The sequence below is a fragment of the Alosa sapidissima genome, chromosome 21, assembly GCF_018492685.1.
Source record: "Alosa sapidissima isolate fAloSap1 chromosome 21, fAloSap1.pri, whole genome shotgun sequence".
Classification (NCBI taxonomy): domain Eukaryota; kingdom Metazoa; phylum Chordata; class Actinopteri; order Clupeiformes; family Clupeidae; genus Alosa; species Alosa sapidissima.
Genome location: NC_055977.1, coordinates 8,800,279 through 8,822,324, shown reverse-complemented (window position 1 = coordinate 8,822,324; position 22,046 = coordinate 8,800,279). Strand labels below are relative to the sequence as shown.

The 22,046-nt window shown below is 43.6% G+C and overlaps 2 protein-coding genes across 2 annotated transcripts in view; both read left to right on the top strand.

The window, feature by feature from the left end:
- Positions 1 to 137: 137 nt before the first annotated feature.
- Positions 138 to 15,449, top strand: znf865 (zinc finger protein 865). Its single transcript, XM_042077724.1, has 2 exons — positions 138 to 1,899; positions 8,715 to 15,449. Exon 2 carries the CDS (start codon positions 9,545 to 9,547, stop codon positions 14,159 to 14,161), a length of 4,617 nt encoding a protein of 1,538 aa, XP_041933658.1. The 5' UTR covers positions 138 to 1,899; positions 8,715 to 9,544; the 3' UTR covers positions 14,162 to 15,449.
- Positions 15,450 to 17,662: 2,213 nt separating this feature from the next.
- The window catches only part of dbpa (D site albumin promoter binding protein a), a 12,709-nt gene continuing 8,325 nt past the window's right edge, over positions 17,663 to 22,046 (top strand). The window contains exons 1-3 of the mRNA XM_042077756.1: positions 17,663 to 17,837; positions 19,167 to 19,398; positions 21,353 to 21,868. Coding sequence (XP_041933690.1) covers positions 19,212 to 19,398; positions 21,353 to 21,868 — 703 coding nt within the window. The 5' untranslated portion in view covers positions 17,663 to 17,837; positions 19,167 to 19,211. The remainder of the gene's footprint in view (positions 17,838 to 19,166; positions 19,399 to 21,352; positions 21,869 to 22,046) is intronic.

Genomic DNA, 22,046 nt, shown 5'->3' with positions numbered 1-22,046 from the left:
CACTTTGCACTTTTCATCTCAACATCTCGATTTAGTAGGCTATCTAACATTTTTTACTTAATAGACTATCTCAGAGTTTCGACTTAGTAGGCTATCTCTTTTTACTTTGTCTGCGGCCGATTTTCTTTCCAAGTGGCGGCATAATTTTGCAACCTCGTATCTTTAAAGCCACAAGTTCAAAGCTGGTCTTCACCTAGTCTACAGACATGCGCCTCTCCTACCTCCACAGCAAGTGAGGCGTTCCCGACGTTCGCCATTTTGAGGGGCCGGGTCGCGGGGATTTCGTGCAGGCAGAAGGCAGCATGGTAAAATGGCTTCGAAATGTTAGAAACCTCGGGCACTGTCGTGTGCTCCGTAGTTTCGACCATGATTTTGAACCGTGATACGCTAGAGGTTGTTACAGTTGCCTTATGTTCTGAATTAATTATATTTAATGACCCCGTATCGCATATGTGGTGAACATCTGGTTTCGTTCTGTTCTAGGAATGTTTGTGTCCAAGGAAAGTCTCTAATCACAACCACCACACATAGGCTACTCTTCACGCATTCAATTGAAACATTTCTATCCCGGGAACAATTGATAATATTTGACGTCACCAACATAAATAAATTCGCCCGGTCCTACAAATTCTGTTATAAGCTCCGACGTTTGATGAGCGTGCCTCCTCGACCTGTCAGCAGGCAGGGAGTTTCTATTGTGCTGGACACATTTTATTGTTCCTTGCTGTCAGGTCTCAAATCTGACGACATACGTTTGCAAATGTTAACATTAGCTTGATGTACAACGTTCTTTAAAGACATATGCTCATTGGGATAACCATACGAATATGAACGAATGCATTTGGTTATACAGATGCATGTTATGAATTATGTTCCACTAGCAAAATGTAATGTTATTTGAATTCCCCAAATGTTATAAACAAAGAAATATCTGGCAGCAGCACGGACAGTTAAGCGTGTAACACTACCCGGAACCAAATATCATACCGGAAACGACCACTTTGAAGTGAAGCGAACATAAGTATTCATAGGAAGACGGGGACACCGAAAATTGACACGGGGCGGAAAATATTCCGCTGAAAAAAATACCTAAATATAAATGGATACGAATAATGAGGACATTTTGACTTAAGATCGCGGGTAATTAAGCAATACACCGGCGAGTGCGCATGCAAATGAAAAAATACTCGGTATTTGAAAGATAGCTAACCCAGCGGAAATTGGGTTTGGTTAACGGGTCGAAAACAGAGCTGTCGTCGGGCCGATGGGGAGGCCTTTGAGGTGTTTTTCGGCTGAAGGAAGAAAATGACCTGCTAACCTGAAATCGGATACCGCCTTTGTGTGTGCTTCCCGTTTCTGGACTCTTTTATGCAAGGCCTAACCACATAAAGTCTATTTTTTCCCCAAACGAACTGTTACGGATACCTTGTTTTTTGCCAGCCATCAGCGCCAGCTATCAAACTAGCCAGATAGCTTAATTAGCTAAGTTAGCAAGCGAGATGAAAACGAAACCCTGTATTCACTTGGATGGGTAGCTACGTTACTGGTCAAGTGGAATTACTTTCATCAGGGGGAGTATACATTATAAAGAAGTATACATTTTATATTTGTTATCCTTCGACGCTTGCATTTGAAAATTAGAATTAACGTCAGAAGAAACTAACGCAGAGGCCCAAGGGTTAGCCGAGAAGCTATTACCGAATGTCACATTATTCTTGTTTTTTAATGTTGCATAGAATTTTTTTTTGCATTTAATATCGCCTGTGTGGTACCAAGAAATGTGATTTAAGAAGAAATTCGATTGCCCCCTTCCCTACACCCCCCTTTTTAAATTCTGCGTTCAACCTCCTGCTGTGGAGCATCAGGTTCGGATCTCTTGACGACCCGCCAAACCTTCAGGTAAGTTATTAGCTTGCCATCTTGGTCAGGAAGTTGTATAAGTACTTTGTCATTGTTTATGCCGAGACAAAAAGTGTAATTATGCATGCGCATTCTCTACAATATCACTTGAGAGTGAGTGAGGGGTCCTGCAGGATAGGCAGAATGACCACCCCACACAGCATGAAAGACATTGTTTTTCCAATTTCGATTAGGAACTTTCCATTTGCCTTTGAGCATTCAAAAATCTACAGAATATGTTAAATCTTCTTCTAAGACCATATCAACGTTATAATAAAATTATATATTTGCGTTTTTTTTTTTGCACGATTGTTATGAGACACTCAGTTATGTATTGACCATTTCAATAGCGTCACATTTTACACATTAGAAGATAAACCCTTGGAAATGCCAAAGCCAGTAAATTAACATGGAATGTTGCTAGGCCAAAGGGCAAAATCAGGTAATCCGCCCCAATCTATACCTGAGTTGAGAGGCCTGTCACTGTCGACCATCGCGCCATCGCCTGACTGCCCTGTGTTCCCCAAAGCCCTAGGCTTCAAAGAGGGAGAAAATGCGTTCCTGGTGCCATCTCCAATAGCACATTACCCTAGCTTGCTATCTGTCTTTTGCACGTCAACTCGGATGAAGGATAGGCCCACCTAAGGTGATTGTTTGGTACGTTACCTGACAGATCTCGCCAAGACTAGGCAATTCAAGAATGAACTCGGATTATATCATCATAGCCTAATAATGTTTTATTGTCGTTGTTGCTATTGCGCAAGACGACACGGTACGTTGCTGCAGACTTTTGTTTATATGAGAACTAACTTACAGGAGTGACCGGCTAAGCTTTTTGGAATTGCGTGTCCATGTGTCTTTGTGTACATGTGGGGAGTTCATTTACCGATTAGTATAATTGTCAGTAATTCGAAAGGTTAAAACATGGCATGTCAAGACTCATTACAGGGTGTCTGTTAAACAGGTATATTGGCAGATCCTACCTTATTGCGCAGATACTTTTTTATATATATATATATATATATATATATAATATATACTAGTTATTTGTATAATGCTTACCATGAATGTTTCCTCTCAATAACAGAAACACGTTTTGTGGTTAGGTGTCTGCAGTTATGGTATGTAGGATATTCTATGTGCCTGGAGGCAGCATTATAACCATAGAAATGCTAGAATGTTGACTAATTTAGCATCTTATGAAGCAGTTTGTGCATAAACTGGAAATGTCACTCATGTATATTGTGTACTTCAGTCGTTTTTCACATTTCTATCTCCATGCTTGAGGTGATTTGATGAACCACTACTGACAGAATAAGACTCCTGTGGTCTAGACACTGTTCTTATGGTCTGCTATTTTGTACAGATTGGAGCCTTATGTAGCTGCCACTCAAGTTATGGTATTCTTCCATGCTTGGGTCTGGGGGAGGGCTGGTAGGTCTGGTTTCAGGTCCTAGTGAGTCACCCAATATTTTCACAAAAAAAAATGAGATCAGCATTCATTAAACATTTTAATTTTGGACTTGGAATACTGTTTGAGCCCATATTAGGCCTACCTGAACAATAATAGGAAAAGGTTCTAAAGGGGACAGGCCTAAATCATGCATTGATGTCAGGTCAAGAATTGCCCCCACCCCCACTCCCAAATGTTCCATGCCGGTACACTGACATCATAGCCAATTGCACACGGGCACAACACAATGTAACACATTAGTTACATTGTATTTATTCAAGCATTGCATGCAGTTTGGTTCAATTGTCAAAAGGTGCTTCCCTTATTTCTGGGTTATAAGATAATAATTCGTTAATAGTTTTATGCAGTAGTAGTGTGACATTTACTTGTAGAGAAGCCATGTAGCCATGCCCCCCACCCCCAAGTCACTGGAATAGACTGCGTGACAAAGGACTTTTTTACTAATCGAGTTTTGTTTTTATTCCTGATAATTATTTGTCTTTTCTCCTTACTATTTTGAGGTGAGGAGGGACCTTGTAGATATATGGGTGGATTGTGGAAACCTTTCTTTTTTAGCATTGACAAAGCTAAATGTTGGTAATAATCAAAGAAACACAGGCAGTTCATGGATTAGGCCCATTACTGAAGTCAATGATTCATTTTAACTGGTGTTAAAGTTAATTTTAAAGAATTACCCCCCCCCCCCCCCCCCCCCCCCCTCCTGCCTGCCTTGCCTTGCTCTGTCTGTGCATGTGTGTGTATAATTTAATGAAGATCATTCTTAGATACTGAGGTTGTACCCATTTTTGGGATCAAACTGCAAACTGGTACCGTGCTGTAAATTAAGGAGACTCAGTACAGTATTCCAAAAGTGGATTACCCACTGCTGAAAAGCAAAAAAGGTGCTATGTCAAATAGTAACACCTACAAGAAGCCTACTGCAGTGCCAAGGAATTGACCAAACAAAGCCACCTTGCATCTTTCATAGAGATAAACCTAGCCCTTGGCAATATGGCTGAAGTATATATCACCAGATTATTCATATCAGTCAATATGGGTAATTATTGATTATTTTTAGCAACCTTAAAAAGGTTTATTTTGGCATAATTTTGTTCGGCCTCTTTTTTTTTTTGTCAAAGTTCACAAGCCCATAGTGCAAGAACTAAACCATGTAGGAGGCTCCAATTTTGCATGCTGGTACATAAATAGGAATAGTATATAGCACAATCATCATGTTTGGTCTGGATGGTCCTGCATGGTCATAGCTGTCCCTCAAAGTTGATCAAAATTTTATTGGAGTTTTTGGCTGGGCTCTGTTTAGGCCTTCAGAAGACATATTTGTACTCAACATATAGGCTCTTGATTTATGTTCCTTATTGAGATAAGTAGAAACACTCACAAAAAGCCATGAACAGAAAATAAATTCCTTCAGGGTCTGAACAGCAGACCTCACAAGTCTGAAAAATCATTTTGGTTCTCATTTTCAGAGCACCCAAACACCTTGTGGGAATATACAAAGATTTTTTTTATATATTTTTCTTTATTCTCCATGATCCCTTTTTTTAAAAAAAGCACCAATTTGACTTGTCTTATGCAAATCTTTCTTATTTATTTTTACCACCTTGAACATGGGCAAAATGCACCATTAAGATCAATATGTTTTATAGTTACCACAGTGCCACCTGTGGTTGTATAAAGTAACCTGTGGTAACTATACAAAACATATTGATCTCTGGTGCATTTTCATGTGTCAAGTCAAGAAGCACGCTTGAAATTGAATCATGCATCCGAAGGTGTTCCATCGAACAATTTTCTTATTGCAATCTGTAAACTGTCTATCGCGATATATCTCTCTATCATTTTGTCACCCAGGCCTCAGACATTCTTAGTGCAATAGCTTAATTGTTTCATTGTATGGTAATAGTGTCACATAAGATAACCAGTGATACTATATTCATTATAGCCTAATATAGTTTTTTGAATATCTCAACAGTTGAGTACCATATTTTCTTTAAAGTTGTGAGTTCCAATAATTTGGTTAATAATTCAATGAGAAGCATAATATGGCATTTCTGCCGATATTGAAGCGATATGTTCAAACTAATTGGTTTGATTGCCAATTTCTGACACCATTATATCCACAACCTTTTTTAAAATTTCATTTAAGAGAACCATCGTACCTCCATTAAGATATATCAATATATCTTAATGGAGCCTCAGTGGACCAAATTCCTCGTACATTTGTTTGTCCGTTCTTCCTTAGATTTTTGAATAGTGTGGAATGGACATGTAACAAAACATGATCAAAATGGTCATACCGTTTATGTAGCCTTCTACAACATTGTTATGTCTGCTAAAAATTCCTTTCTTGTTTAGTAGACCTAAACCTGCCCACCATCTCCACACCAAACTAGCTCATGTACACAACCTTCTCACGAGATGAAACTGTAGAGAAAGCTTTGGTGGTTAATCATTGTTGTTTCATATGGTTAATGGAGATGACATTTCAAAGGCTTAGAAAACAACCTATTTCTTACATGAACATAAAGTAATTAAACGACAGTGTCACTTTTAGGCTACTGAAGTGAACTGACAAGTGAACTTGTGAAGGCCAGTAAAATAGGCCAGTCTGGAAAAATCTAAAATCATTCACAAAGTGAATAGTCTGGTGACTCATGACTGGGATTCCTTTCCAACACTTGCATTGCGACTGGCACTAACTTTGAAATCATTAGTCCTGCCTTACCACAATAGAGTCCCGAAGCCATGACGTAGCGTTGCCATGGCAGCAATTTCACTGGATCTAAACAAATTAATCTAACCATTGAAATCACTGTTAGCGGTGGCTTTCTTAATCTATTTCAATAATTTTACAACGTTTCTAAGATGTTAGTATATTTTTTTACACTGTAGGAATCACATGCTACAACATATATTCATACCAACACGATCAAATTCGTGACTACAGAGTTTTATTTTAGCATGGGTTTCCTCTGTAAAAGAGATCTGCATGTAACTTCACAGCATGCGGTTAAAATCCTTAAATTCACGGACGTATTTTGGCTTTATTTTTTAAGCAAAAAACATCACTCTTAACAGCCGCCAGTCTTTGAGAAGACGGGAAATATCCACTGGAATTTTGTTTCTTTATATTACACCTGTCAGGGAATCCGTGTTATGTGGGTAAGCTGCTGCCTAGCAGGTAAAGCATGTTTAAATGGCTATAGCCTACATTTAAAACAATTTATTAGCTAGAAATGATGCCACACATGTCTACATTCAATGCTATTTAAGCCACTTCGAAAGTTTGTTTAGATCCAGTGATTCTGCCGTCATGGAAACGCTACGTTAGACTTCGGTACTCAATGGGAAATGTTTCCAACTTTAGCATCATAATAGGAGAAAGCTGGACCAATGATTTCAATAACATTGTTCGGATTCCTAATGTTACTTCCTACTTCACCTAAGCTATATTGCATTGTCAGGTGTCAGACTAGTATCTCAGTGAAATTATGAAAATGATGGTGTTGAGATGTAATGGTATGAAAATTTAGGCCATCCTTAAATATATTTTCGTTTGCCGTAACCCGACCGACCCTGTCAATTTAGAACCGACCAAAATATATTTATCTTTTTCCCCTTTTAGTCCGACCGACTTGCCTTGCCAGATCTTTTCCCATTCCTTCTCCCCTCTAATCTAACGATGACCTTGTTGAAGAATTGAATGTTTCATTCGTTCCTCCTGATCAGGATGAAACAGGCATGAGAGACAAGAAAAGAGTAGGCTACAGTTTAAACAATCCTATGTAAACTTCCGATAATTTCAATATTTTACAACATATCGTGAATGAATGGCCGTCACAAGTTGCCATTAGCTGTAGTCTAGTAGATGTCACAAGTGTTTATCACAACAAACCTCCAAGATGCGGTAGGCAGCTGTGCATTAATATCAGACGAGTGTTAAAAAAGTTAAATGAAATAAGACACTGCACTACCTTCAGAAACAGCCTTTGTTAGAACCTTTCTGTAAACTTTCAAAGTTTACAATACTTCGGTTTGTTTGCAGGGACCCTATCCACGCCACCACCGAAGTTTTGAGCCTTGTCAGTAGTTTGAAATATAGCAATTACTTTATTTACAGGCTTGTACGAACAACTGTCTAGCTCAACTCCTCCGATTAACTTAGTTTTGCTCCCAAACGAAAGTTTGAACTCGGTGTCATCCATAAAGGCCAAATGTATTGCCGAAACGTATCAAGTTTTCTAATTGCACAGCCTACCATCCACCTTCTACCTGTGGACATGCTTCTACAGTGGTTACATGTAAGAGTTGTCAACAGTTGGTGTTGCTATTTAATCAAAATGTGTTTGTTTGCTGAATTGGAACTGGAACGTATGGGATCACCCCCAGCTCTGAGTTTTGACTTCTTGAATCAAATGGAACAAGGCATTTGTTTCATTTTTATTGACATACATGTATTTACGTTGCAGTCTATTACTTACCACAAAGGAAATATATTGTTAGTCTATAAAAGAAACCACCCTGTTTAGAATAGAATTCTATGGACGGTGTTTGGTTTAACATTGTGAAGTTAGCACTTTTAGAATGTGAACAAGATTGTTGGGAATAATAGGTTGTTTGGTCTATTTGCTGTGGTTTATTTTCAATACCATTAACAATTAATTTACCAAGAGAATGCATTTCAAAATAGAATGATGCTTTATGGATAATTTTGATAACTGGCTAGCTTGATAGCTACCATTAGCCACTCTAAGACTAATTGGATGGCAACCGGTTACTTTTGAAATGCATGCTTTTTGCAAAGGGAAAGGAATGCAAAGTGCACGCTTTTTCATAGGAAAATGAAAGTGAATTTCTAATGGCCAGTGTGCCAGTAAAACCTTAAAAAAAATAAAATAGGCATTGATCTTTAAAATCCTGTGTCCTGTAGCCTAAATGTTGTCAGTCATTCTTAATATTCGCAATTGGTGCATATGTATGTTTAACTGTTGCAGTGTAATGTTAGATTATGTGTAAGTTAAGTACAGAACTGACTGTGCGCCCAATTTTTTGTCTGTGCTCCTAAATTTTTTCACTTGGGCGCACAAGTGCTCCTGGAAAAAAATGTTAGTGTAGAGCCCTGTGTTTGACTCACCGAAGGCATTCTGTACCACAGTTGGGTGCAAAGGAGGGTTGTAAAAAAAGTGGTACAATGTGTTTTGTGAAGCCAATCATTTAAAAAAAAATCTGTTTATGCAATGCCCTCTAATCTAATACATGTCTATAAATATTTTTATATGTGTGATAAGTTCTGTGAAACAAACTTCGCATCACTAATACCATGTGTTCCGTTTTTTCCTAGAATCTGCATGTTACCCTTGGCCAGGTGGAGAAGGTGAGACACTCGAGGAGCTAGAAGTCCCGCTGTGCCTGGCTCACGGAGGGAAAACTCTGGAGGACTGAGTGCTTTCAAGGGCATCCTGGTCTCCACGCAGTTTCACGAGGCGCCTTGGGAAAATCCCAATTCTGGCAAGATTTATTTGGAACAGTTGGTTGACCTGCATTCCATGAACTTTATCGAGTTTTAAAGATTTTTGGCTGTAGACACTTACTGGGCACATTTAGGCACACTGCTCGCGTAGAGCTGTTTTTTTTTTTTTTTTTTTTTTTTTTTTGATTTTTTTTTTTTTAGCATATCTCTCTTTTATTTAATCATGAACTTGACATCTGTCATTCTGAAAGGAGTTCAGTAGGTACTTTGTAATTTAAGCTTCCATGATCAAGGGCAATTTTGAATCACAAAGCACAGAAAGAACCCAAATTGTTTTAACACAAAAACAATAAGCCAGTACAACATCAGGCATACTCATAATCCCTCAAGACGGTAGTATTCCTATATAATCTTTTTAATTTATCTAGCATTAGAAGTGGACCTATAGGGACAGTTTCCACAAAAGAATCCCCCCAGCCTCCTTCATTGTGCTGTACACTCCAGTTTCTGTTTCTTGGAAGCCTTTTGGATTTACTACAACCTCTCTTCAGTCAGGCTGCATAAGGACAGCTTTTGCAAGAGCAACGTAAATCAGAGAGGCAACTGTTCCTGCTTGCTTAAGTGGAGGTGGGATTGTCCTCTAAGAGAGGCTGGGCAACGGGAAGCAGCCCCATCAGCAGCCCCTGAGCAGCTAGTGGGAAATGTTCCAGTTCGGTAAATACCCAATGGACATTTTAGAAATGCTGAGTGGACACCAGGCTCACCAGTTCAAAGGCCTGGGTTTGGAGAGGCAGTTGCAGCACCAGCAGCAGGTTCAGCTCCAGCAGCAGCTCCAGCAACAGCAGCAGCAGCAGAGTGAGGCCTCTGTTCTCTCCGGCCTGGGCCTTGGATCCTTACAGAGTTCTAGGAGTAATGCATTTGCGGATTCATCTTCCATATTTGCCAAAATGAGTGCACCCCCTCCCCCTCTTCCACAGCAGACTCAATCCTCATCACAGAGCTCAAGGAAGTCGAGCAAAATGAGCAGCAGTGGTAGCGGGAGCTCTTCTTCTGGATATCCCCAGTTCTTACGACCCTTCCACCCTGCTGAGGCAGCCTTGGCCCAGGAGCAACTCCACTCGGGGATGGGCCGCTTTGACTTTGGTAGTGGAAGCAGTGGAGGAAGTTCGGGCGTGATCGGAGGAGTTGTGACATCTGCCCCACCACCACCACCTTTACACCCTGGCCTGTCCGTACCCCAAGCTTCCCCTGGACCATCCTCATCCTCACCCTCACCCTCCAGTTCAACCTCCACCTCCAACAACCCCCCCAGCAGCAGCAGCACTGTGGCCTCCTTGGGCCAGCCACTTGTTGGATCCCAGTCTGATGCTCGAAGTTTACACCAGCAGTTCAGCTGCATGCTTGCTGCCAATCAGTACTATCTCTCCGGAGTGCCAGCCAATGCCAGCTTGGAGCAGTTTCTGGTACAGCAAGGCACCCATAACCATCTGGGATTGGGTTTGGGCCAAGGTGCTGGAGATTCAAATTCAGGCTTGGCACCACCCCCAGCTCTGCATCCCTCACACACTCATGGACATCCAACTCCCCAGCCCCCACAGCAACAACAGCAGCTGCCACCCCATGCCTTATCACACCCCCACACTCATGCCCATCCACACCACCCTCTACACCCAGCCCCACAACCTTCACCTCTGGGAGGCTTTGATTTTCAAGGCATTCCAGTGCTCTCTTCCAACCAACTAGCTTCCCTGATGCAACAAGAAGCAGGCTTACCTCTTCCTTTGCCACTTCATCTATCTGTCCCCAAGGATGAGGGTAAGGGAGAAAGTGGCTCTGGGGCTGGAGGAAGTGGAGGTAGTGGCAGCAGGAGAAAGAAGGCCATGGCCGGCTATCTGCCCCAGAGAAAAACTGACGGAAGCAGTAGCAGTAGTGGCAGTAGCAGTAACCCTGGCTGCCACAGCAGCTCTGCTGGACATGGTCATGACACCGCCTCTGGCCTCGTTGGAGGAGGTGGAGGGGTTGGTTTGAGGGGTCTTGCTGGAGACCCCTCGTCCATCCTCTCTTCTACACAATCTTCCTCTTCTTCAACTGTCTCCTCCTCCTCTTCTTCCGCCCCATCCTCTAGCTCTGCCTCAGTGTTAGTAACCAATGTCTCACATCTCCCTAAACAGCCTGACAACCAACCTCCTATGGCTCCAGCTCCTACACAAACAGAGCCTGAGCCTCTGTATCACTGTGGGGAATGTGGCAAGTCTTTCACGCACCTTCCCAGCCTTCGTAGACACATACGCACCCATGGTGGAGATGGAGAGGGTGGAAATAGTGGCAGTAGCTCCAATCTCAATTCTAACCATCACCAAGCTGACACAAGCCTCCCTCACTCAACTCAGGATGGGATCTCTCAAAACGCTCATCACCGAGACCAGCAATCCAATCCAGACCCAACATCATCGTCCTGCCCAAGCCCAGAGAGGACTTACTGCTGCTCAGATTGTGGAAAGGGCTTCAAGAAAAGGGGCCATCTCCTTCAGCATGGAGTCATCCACTCTGGAGCACGTCCCTATGCCTGTGGTATCTGTGAGCGGTCTTTCAATCGCCGCGAGTCCCTCACAAGACATGAGAAGATCCATGAGGAGAAGCCGTTTCGCTGTCCTGCATGTGGACGCTGCTTCCGGGAAAGCACTTCCCTGCTCAATCACGCAGCTTCTGGTACCTGTGGCAAACCAAGACGCTCTAGAAGCAGTGATGGGAACAGTTCTGTGAATTCAGCGGACGGAAAGTCAGGTGGAAGTGGAGAATATCACAGCCGACAAGTTGGAGATGGATCAGGAATGAGCTATGGGAAAACTGAAGGACGTGGTGGTGCTGGAATGTCTTCTTGTGATGGTATGTATCAGCAAGGAAGAAGTGGAACCAGTGGCACAACTCCTAAAACTGAGGGGAAATATGGCTCGGATTACTCTAGGAATCGTTACCAAACATCTTGCAGAGTTGATGATTACCGTCGCCAACAGGGCAATCCATCTCCTTGTTACTCTGCTGATGGGTCCTGTAGCAGTGGAATGACTTGCCCAGCACTGCGGAAAGCTCCTCTTGCGCCCACCTTACACCCTCATCCTCAGAACCAGCAGCAACACCATCACCACCAACAGCAGCCTCACCTTCCCCTCTCCTCCCTTCTGGATGACTCTGAAGATGAAGTCACCAGCAGTGCCATGTCTGCCATAGCTGCTGCTGCTGCCGCGTCATTACCTGCAGAACTGAACAACAACGAAGGTCGTGAGGAGAGAAGGGACATCATTGGAGGTCTGCTAGGAGGCCTTGGCTTTGGGTCCATGGGAGTATCCCCGAGCGGGCCGTCTTCAACATCTGAAATGGACAAGTCCTATCGAGGAGGTGCAGGAAGTAACCAATGCATGAGTGGCTCCATGATGCCTTTGTCCCATCCAGCTCAGCCTAACCAACAGAACCCCAATGCTAAACCCAAGCGTCCCAGGAAGCCCAGGCAGAAGAGAGAACTCCGCCCTGGTGAAGTTGTTGTCAAGCGTAGACGGCGCCATCCAAGTGGACCACGTACAGATGGGGAGAGACCGTACCTGTGCACCGTCTGTGGCCGTGGATTCAGCAGACGTGAGACCCTCCGTCGTCACGATCGTGTGCACACAGGAGAAAAGCCGTTCCACTGTGACGTCTGTGGGAAGGATTTCAGAGAGCCTTTCCACCTCACCAAACATCAAACCGTGCATTCAGGCGAGAAGAACTACAAATGCTCCCTGTGTGGGAAAGACTTTGGCTATGCACAGAGCCTTAAGAGACACACAAAACTACATCTGAAGGGGGATTTTCGGCCAAGAAAGAGTAACACTAAGAGCAATGCTGCTCAAAACCATGGAGGAGTTATCAGCCAGCATGGAGATCAAAAAAACTCGGGCTCCTATTACTCGTACCCACAGGATAACTCGCAAGGATCCAATACCACCACAGGCAACCAACCTCCTGCTCGGCTATACACCTGCGAAATCTGCTGGAAATCCTTCCGCCATCACTTCCATCTGACAGCCCATCATCAAACAGTCCACGAAAATGGGGGGGAAAAGCTCTTTTGCTGTGAGGTGTGCGGGAAAGCCTTCGCATACTCCAATAGCCTAACCCGACACAGGCTGTCGCAGCATGGTTTGTCCCAGCCCCCAACAAACCAGGCCTCTGGCGCAGGAGGAAGCGGATCCGGGGGTGCCGGATCATCAGTTTCCGAGAGTGAAGCAGCCACTAATGCCCTCCTCCATCTGACCCCAGACAGCGGGCCTCATGGGGGCCAGCCATCCCACTCCACCCTCTCCCACCCACAGCATCCCATCCCCCAGCCAGCCGGCTACTCCCCCCTCTTCTATGTCCCCGAGTCAGGACCCCATACCTCCGGCTCCAGTGCGTCTTCTCAGCACCACTACTCCCCCAGTGGCCACCACTCCAGCCACCAGCCACCACTGGGGGTAAAAACGGATGTCTACGCAGGTAGCTCCTCCAGTATCCTGAGCCCTGCTCCTCCTCTCATCCCGATTGCTTCTGCTCAGCAACATCAGCAGCAGCAGCACCATCACCACCACCAGCAGCAGCAGTCACAGCACCCTTTTCAGTTGCCTCCCCTCCAGTCTCAGCGCCCACCTCAGCAGTCGGGGGAAGTCACGCACCCAAAAAAAAAAAAAAAAAAGAAGTTTAGTCTGATCAGCAGGGGGCCTCTGATGGGCTACATGAACCATGAAAACTCCAAAAGATACAGACTGATGCGAAGGAAAAAGCGCAGGCTCCAGAGACAGCTGAAAAGGAAAAAATGGATCTTGGCTCAGATTCTTCGGTCCAGAGGTGGGGCTGGGGGCGGAGGGACGTGGCGTGTGGGCCGGTTAAAGTTCCGAGGGCTGAGGTCGCTGGAGATCCACCTGAAGCGATTCCCGTGCCCCCTCTGTCCCAGCACCACCTTCTCCCGCCAGGCTTCCCTACTCGTCCACCGTGCGACACGACACCCCCCAAGGACCACTGGCCGCAGGGCCCGACTCCACTGCTCCGTCTGCGGGAAGCGCTCGCGCCGACTCCTGGGCGCCCTCCGTCACCGGGCCTTCCATCTCAACCAAGGCTGCTTCTCGTGCCCGCGCTGCCCCTCGCGCTTTTGGAACGCCGCCCTGCTGGAAAGGCATAGGATTGCCTGCCGGCGGGGGGGCACTGCTGCCACTGGGAACTGGGGTCTAAAATTGCAGATGTCACCCAAAGGGACAGTCGGTGAGGCCCAGAGCGAGAGATCAACAGTGGTGACTGAGTACAGGCACTAAATATTTTTTTAATTAAAAATAAAGAGAAAAAAAAGACAAAGCAAAAAAAAAAAAAAACCTAAGATATCTAGGGTGTTTTTAAGATGATGGGGAAGGGGGAGGATAGGGCATAAGTGTTGGAGGAAGACATGCCTCTAGATATATACTTCACCATTAACATGAACTCTTCCGACCTGCATCTAAAGCAACATCCATATAACACATGGAGCTCTAACTTGGATTCCTCAAGGGGGAAGTACTCTAGTAAGCGTGACTGTTTTCGTAGCATCTCTGTCCTTTTTAGATGCATTCACCATATCCTTTTTCGTAACATCTGTTTAGCGGTAATGAATGCATTCAAATATGAGTGAATTAATCCAAACAGTACTGATTTTATTTCTCCTGTTTAGTTTTCCCTTGTTATTCAAACAGTATAGTCTCTGTCTTTCTTTTGGTAAGTGTAGTTTTTTTTTCTGTTTATTGTGGAATTGTGCTTTTTCTGTTGTTGTTTTTGTTTTTTGGTCATTTTGTATTGGCCAAAATGTTCAGCCGAGGGGTGAATGCCTGGGTGGAGAAGGGTCAGTCTTGGAAAAACGGATGTCGTCTGGGCATCGAGGATAACACGTTTAGACACTGTTGTTGTGAAACTTAACTCTGTGAATAACATAATCCCTCATCAAAGAAATCCCAAACACTTATCCATCAGTAAAGACGTCAAAAATCACAAGCAGAAAAATAACAGCATCTTGATCTAGGGTAGAATACATTGGTAGAGGCCATTTTCTGAATTGCTGATTTAAAAAAAAAATAAAGGAAAGAAGGAAAACCTTGGGCCTGCATAGAGTTCCGAGTGTCTTTGTTGTTGAGGTTTTGGAACACACAAGATGGGATCAGCCACCCTGTACTGTACAATTCGTATTATATTTTATTATATTATTGTGTTTTTTTTTTATATTCCAAGTATAAATTCTTTTTTAATCATTTTTACTCTGTGCTGGGTGGGTGGGATGTGACAAGGGGGTTATCCGTGTAAGATGAGGGGTTTTAAGTGTATCCATGTGATTCTTTTTTTTTTTTTTTTTTTTTTTTTCTTTTTTTTTTTTTCTTCTCCCTCCCCTCTGGATTTGTTTGTCCTAGTCTCCCAACACGATCATATCCACACACCGACCTATAGTTCCTCTCTTCCCCTTTTCTTCCTCTGTAAACTAAAAATAAGAACTATAAATACTAAACGACTATCCTCTTTTTTTTCCTAAACCTACAAAAGATGTTGAGACCCTCAAGAAATCAAATAAAAAGGTAAAAAGATTGTTTGGTGTAAGATTTTCTTTGGTTTGTTATTGCTCATGATACTGTGTGGTAAGACCTGAATTATGAAGTAAGGAAACTTGGAAAATATATTCTATATAACATTTTTTAAAACAATTCTGAGGCACTCAAGAGGATTGTATGTTTAAAAAGCCTTAGCTATTCAGTTAAGACATGCCTATTTGTTTTTGCATAATAACCATAATAACCTTCATCAGGACAAGTCAAAATGGATTGTGACTGAACTTCGAAAATAAATTGATATTCTGGAAGGCACACAATTTATGACACAAGAACATAATCACTTCAAGTTTAACCTTATCTGTTACACCTTTAGCCAACTGCACTCAGTGGTGTTGAATTATTCGCGAAATGACTTTGTCCAGAATTTAAAGGTCAAGACCATTTTAAAGTTTAATGACTAGAAGTCTAGCATAGTATACATTTTTTAAATGCTAAAACATGACTAGCAGTGCTATTGCTGAATGAACAGAGTGCCAAGGCTGACGGCATTGTCTTTCTTGAGCCTGTGTCCAGGTGGTCTCCACCTGGTACCCAGGGCCCCGTCTGACCGCCTACGCTCACATTTGCTGGCACATGCCCTGTGAGGTGCCACAACCAATTAGGAGGAAACACACACGCACACACACACACACACACACACACCTTCCGGCAGAGCTACTGTGCCACATCAGCGCTTCATTTTGCCCATTCTGGAAGAAGCCATCAATCTATCCATGCTGTAAGACACTTTTAGAGGATAACTGAAATGAATCAGTTGTTATTCTATTGTAATCAATTAATCAGTATTATGATAAGTAATAATAATTTTAAGGAGCTTTACTGGTTTGAGATTATCCGTCAGGGGTGCTCATCCTAGTGTGTGAATTGATTTAATTATTTGTTTTTTCAATTTTTTTTTTTTTTTGTTTTTTTTTGTTTTTTTTGTTATCTGCTATACTTGCAGAAAACACTAGGTGGCAATACAGGGCCACTGTTGAAATGGCTGGGATTAAGAAGAGGTAGGGAACCCATGATGTGCAATAAAAGTGGAGACAGCTGGATATCTGATGGTGTTGATGAACACTGATTTGCTTCCGTGTTTGCAAATGTGATGAGGCATCAGTGCTGTAATTATGAAAATGTGTTTACCAATATAAATATCCAATCGTGCAATTCATAACTCTTTAGAAGAACAAGCCATATTTATTAGCCTATTCTTTGGTGAAAGTTATAGTTCACAGACTGAAGCATCGTCAATCCTCTCCTCCTTTGTTACTGTAGTTCATTGTATCATTGCATGTGGCTTATTACATGACAGAACTAATTCAGACAGAACTGCAGTATCAATAGTAAACATTCAAACTGGACACAGGTGCACACAAGTGAAATACCATTGTGGCCCTTAAAGAAGTGGTTGTCACTGAGAATAGAAACTTACAAAAATCAGTGCGAAGATGTTCTGTGTGGGTGTGTAAGGTCATGACCTTTAGAATGTATCAAGGCACACTAAGATGTAGCCTCCCAGCTGCATCTGTGACTAGCCCTCAACAGTGCACAACCTTGTCGCAGTGCGTGTTTAGGCATTTCTGACAATTCTGCGTGTGTGCTATGTCCCAAACTATAATCAGTCACAGTAGGTTAAAAACTGATGGTGTTCATTAAGATATGAAGAGTCCCACAATCATACCTGTCCTCAGATGATTGCCTCTAACTTAACTGCATCTCTTGACACCCACATTCGATTCTTCCCTCATCCTTTAACTGCCCTTGCTTTTTACTACACTCAGACACACTAAGATATATTCTTTAGGTCCAAATCAGAATTATTAGAAGTATTGCACATTATTTAAAAAAAAAAAAAAAAAAAACTGCCCTACGATACAATAGTATCTTGATTGTTTGTTTTTATTTGTATCAGTGGTAAGGAGGCGAAACTCATGGAACCAGACCAACTTCGATCTGATGTCTGGCTGTAGCAGTGAAACACTAATCCACAGACTGGTGAAGCCGCTGTAGGCCTACTGTTGTTTTACACTTGCCTCACGCGGCACTAGCATGGGGAAGAGACTGGGAGGAGCGATCGACCTAGAAATATCCAATAGGAGGCCGTGGAAGGTTGAAACTGACCTACTTTGAACCAATGGCGTCGACTCTGGGATGCCCATAGCAGCACTCCCGCGTGCCTGGTCCATGTGCTTGCTCTGAGTAAACGAGTTGGTCTTAAGGTAGAGAGGAGAGATATTTCTGTCGGCCAAAACACGAACGCTCACGTTTTTGGCATCAGTATACCAGCTACAGGGATAACAGGTTACACCATGATCAACTGTAGGCCTTGTATGAAGAGAAACTCTTGATTAAACCTTCAGCTGAAACTCCTGGACAGGTGGTAGGTCAATAACACATTCACTGTGAATATTGTTTTATTCACTACAGTAGGCTAGTATATTTTTTGTTGATTTACTCTGTAAATAAGAGTTTGCACATACAATATAGGTATAATATAATATGTTCATGTCTATTAACTTGAACAAAACATTTGTGTGTTTACTTCCTGATCTTGGCTGGTTGCCTATTCTTAACCACGTGTTTTTACACCGTGTATGGTACAAATAAATCTTTTACAGAACGGGTTAATGTAAGAGGCGTAACTCAATATATGAATATATATTAGGTGACTTTTTGCTATTGGCTTGTGGCTTGGAGGCGGGTGTCCGTCATCATATGATGGGATGTTATCAAGGAGGTGTGAAGCATGAATATTAAGTAAACCCCTCCCTCAGTGCTGTTTCCCCGTGAGAGGTGATGTCACGAGAGCGGCCCGTGTTCGTTCCAGCTGACTCTCACCGCGGTTCGAGCGCTCGCGTTTTCTTATGGGTGTGCGGAGAAAAAGCGCGTGAAAGACTGAGCGAAGGTGAACCACTTGAAGGGAGAGGGAAACAGCAGCAACCAAACCTCGACTGACTGTTACGCTTTTATTTTATTTTTGGTTAATTAATCAAAAGATTTCCAGGCGACGTTAGGCTCAACATTTATCCTAGTCTGGAATTACCTATTTCTTGGCGGAGTAGGCTATTACTTGAATATCTTTAGGCCGTTTGTGCATAGGCCTATGCTATTTGCATTTATTGATAGTAGTTCTCTCTTCGAATCCATGGACGGCTATCCTTTACAACTGTTTGCTTTTTTCGGGGAATATTTCTGTCCAGGCCATGAGGAATATCAAACTGGTGTAAAGACAAATACTGCCAAATAAATGGACCTCTTGAAAGAAGTGGAGGAACGTCGCAAGTTTAAGAGATCCAACTTTGTTTGTCCTGGAGGCGAGTGACAAGGGGAGGGAGGTTTAAAACCCCTTAAAGGTGGCTGCGCGTCTGTCAAGAGGATGAGAGCGAAAGTCTAAATCGAGATTATTTATTGTTTAAGTTCTTTTTGCAAAAGGTGTAGCCTACTTAGAGGGCATCGACATTTTATAGACTACTGAATTTTGTACGTCTGCCAATGTGGATGTCAGCCTACTACTTGAATTATTAGTTTTTTTTTTCTCCAGATGATTTGATCAGCCCTTCGCTCTGCGCAAGGGTGTGCAAATCAGTAACCAGTCTATAGCTGTATTTATACAGCAGTCAGGTCGTCTCATTATCTGAACGCATAAATCAACAATAGACAAGCTAGGCTAAGCGACTGACAGTTGTTCGTTGACGCATTTGTCTATTAGTCCCAGCCTCCGACATAGACCTTGAGCGCACACCAGGAATCAACGATGTCCAGGCCGCTAACTCAGCTCCTACCACCGGAGCTACCAGCTGGGGCGAGCCCGCAGTTCGGAACCGGCAACCCGTCCGTGACCACCCCTAATGGCCACCCCAACTCCATGGCAAGCCTCAAGACCCTGCTGCAGCTCCCAATCAAAGCTGACCAGCGAGGGAAAGACTGCTGCGAAATAAAAGGTGAGTCTCTCTCTCTCTCTCTCTCTCTCTCACTGTATGTGCCTGTTTAAACTGGATTTGTATTGATGAAACATCAGAGATCAAATAGTATACATACACCGTTGCTTTTTCTGTCTCCAGAGGTTGATTCCTTGCTTTCTCATAGTGGACAAACATTATAATTCACATGGTGGTGATAACCATATTGTGGGATATAAATATGAGGGAATATATATATTTTGTGGAGTTGGATATTTGTCCCTTAAATTATGACAAATTTGCACAATTAACACAATGACCCTATAGTTAACAATGAGTGAAGGCCTACATTACGATGCATAATCTCTTTTTATGTTTCTCGCCTCTTCTTTCCCACAATCTTTCCCACTCACTTACACATTGAAGCAGAAAATAAAACAGATTGACTTTGTTCAAGAGGTGTTTGATTTTTATGAGTCATGTATCTGTAGATATTTATCTTATTTGAATTTCAGTTTCATAGCAGAATAATTTATTTTGGGCTACACAAGGTAAATCAACAAAGCTACTGTTTTTACACTCACATATACACAATGCTTATACCACCCCCTTGTGGTGTGCCAGCGGTACTTCAGGACCTGAGGGTTTTTTCTCAAACTGTGTGTGTGTGTGTGTGTGTGTGTGTGTGTGTGTGTGTGTGTGTGTGTGTGTGTGTGTTGCCATGATGATGATGATGAGCTGGAATGATGGCTCTTCAGTATAGCATGAGCTTTGCTGCTCTACCAGGCTGAACAGCCTTTGCTTCAACACTGCATTTTTATTTCTGTGTGTGTGTGTGTAAGTGTAAGCATGCATGTGTGTGGAATAGCTTGTGGGTATGTGTGTCTGTGTATGCATGTATGAGGGTATTTATGCTTCTGTGTGTGTAGATTCATAAATTGTGAGTGTGTGTAAGAGAGAGAAAGAGGTGAAAAGGAAGAGATAGATAGAGACTAAAAGAGAGAGATTTGGTAGATTGCTTTTGGCATCAGTGGCGCTCTCTCTCAATGCCAGTTTCTTTTTCCTCACTCTCCAGCTGGCTTTCTGCAACACTCTTAAAATACTCCCACTCTCCTACTCACATTCTCTCATTTTTCCCTCTCTCTCTCTCTCTCTCTCTCTCTCTCTCTCTCACTCTCTCTCTCTCTTCCCCCCCTTTCTCTCTCTTTCTCTCTCTCTCTCACTCTCTCTCTCTCTGCACCCCCCCCCTCTCTCTCTCTTTCTCTCTCTCTTTCTCTCTCTCTCTCTCTCTCTCTTTCTCTCTCTCTCTCTCTCTCTCTCTCTCTCTCTTCTCTCTCTCTTTCTCTCTCTGCACACCTTTCTCTTTCTTCTGCACACCTTTCTCTTTCTTCTGTTTTTTTTCTTCTCTTCTACTCCTCTCATCCCACCTTCTTGCCTAACCCCACATTTTGCCATTTTTCCACATTTTATTTCCCAAACCCATCCTATCCTCTATTCAATAAGTCTTTCAATCCTGGGTCTGACGGAGAAGCCAGGGAGTGCAGTCGCTGCCAAACACTGGTCCCGACTCCTGGTCTGTGTGACAGGGCTTTAAGTCTTTGCCAGGGCCTGGTCTCTCAGTCTCTCCACTATGGTCTCCAGCATTGGCATCTGCTGCTGGAGGAGAGGAGAGGAGAGGAGAGGAGAGGAGAGGAGATGAAAGGAGAGAAGAGAGGAGAAGAGAGGTGGAGAGTTGCTATTTGGGATTGGAGTGTGAGGAGGCATCTCTCTATCCAGAGATAGAGAGATAAAGAGATATAGTTAGATAGTTAGATGGATGGATAGATGGATGGAAGGAAGGATACATAGAGAGAGAATGGACAGTTGTGTTTGCCATACTTTGTGAATTACATCTCTTCTTGATAATTATCCCTCACACCAACACAGCCATAATGATGATCACAAGTACAAGGGGTCTAACTATAGTCTTCTACCTCTCCTCCTCTCCCTCTCTTAGATAAAGACAAACCAGTGGACTCTGATGAGGACTCCCAGGGTGTGGGCAGCGTGGCCGGCGTGTGTGGGATCAGCGGTGGTGCCTCCTCCGTGCGTTCGGTCTCCCAGTCGGCCTTCCTAGGCCCTCTTCTGTGGGAGCGCACGCTGCCGTGCGACAGCGGCCTCTTCCAGCTCCAGTACATGGACCTGGAGGAGTTCCTCACCGAGAACGGCATGGGCTGCATGCCGTCGGCCGGCGGCGGCACCAACACCGGCGGCACGGGCTCGGGAGGGGGCGGCACGGGCGGAAGCGCCAACGCCCAGATCCCCTCGCAGAGCTCGCAGTCGGCCGTGCCCAACCAGAGCTCGCAGTGCCCATCGTCGGCCTCGTCGCCGCCGCCCTGCTCCTCCTCTTCCTCGTCCTGCTCCTCCATCTCGTCGTCCTCCTCCACGTCCTCCCTGCTGGGGCTGGACGGCCCACAGCCTCCGCCGCCCGTGCCACCAAGCATGCTCCAAGGAGGCCCCGAGTGCCTACATGGTAAGAGTGTGCGTGTGTGTGTTTGTGTGTGTGTGTGTGTGTGTGTGCATGCATGTGTGTGTTTGTAAATGTGTGTATGTGTGTATGTGTGTGTTTGTGTGTGTGTGTGTGCATGTGTGTGTTTGTAAATGTGTGTGTGTGTGTGTGTGTGTCTTCATGTATGACTAATTGAGTTACT

Excerpts from the sequence above, each read along its gene's own strand:
- znf865 (XM_042077724.1), top strand. The coding sequence starts at position 9,545 with ATGTTCCAGTTCGGTAAATACCCAATGGACATTTTAGAAATGCTGAGT.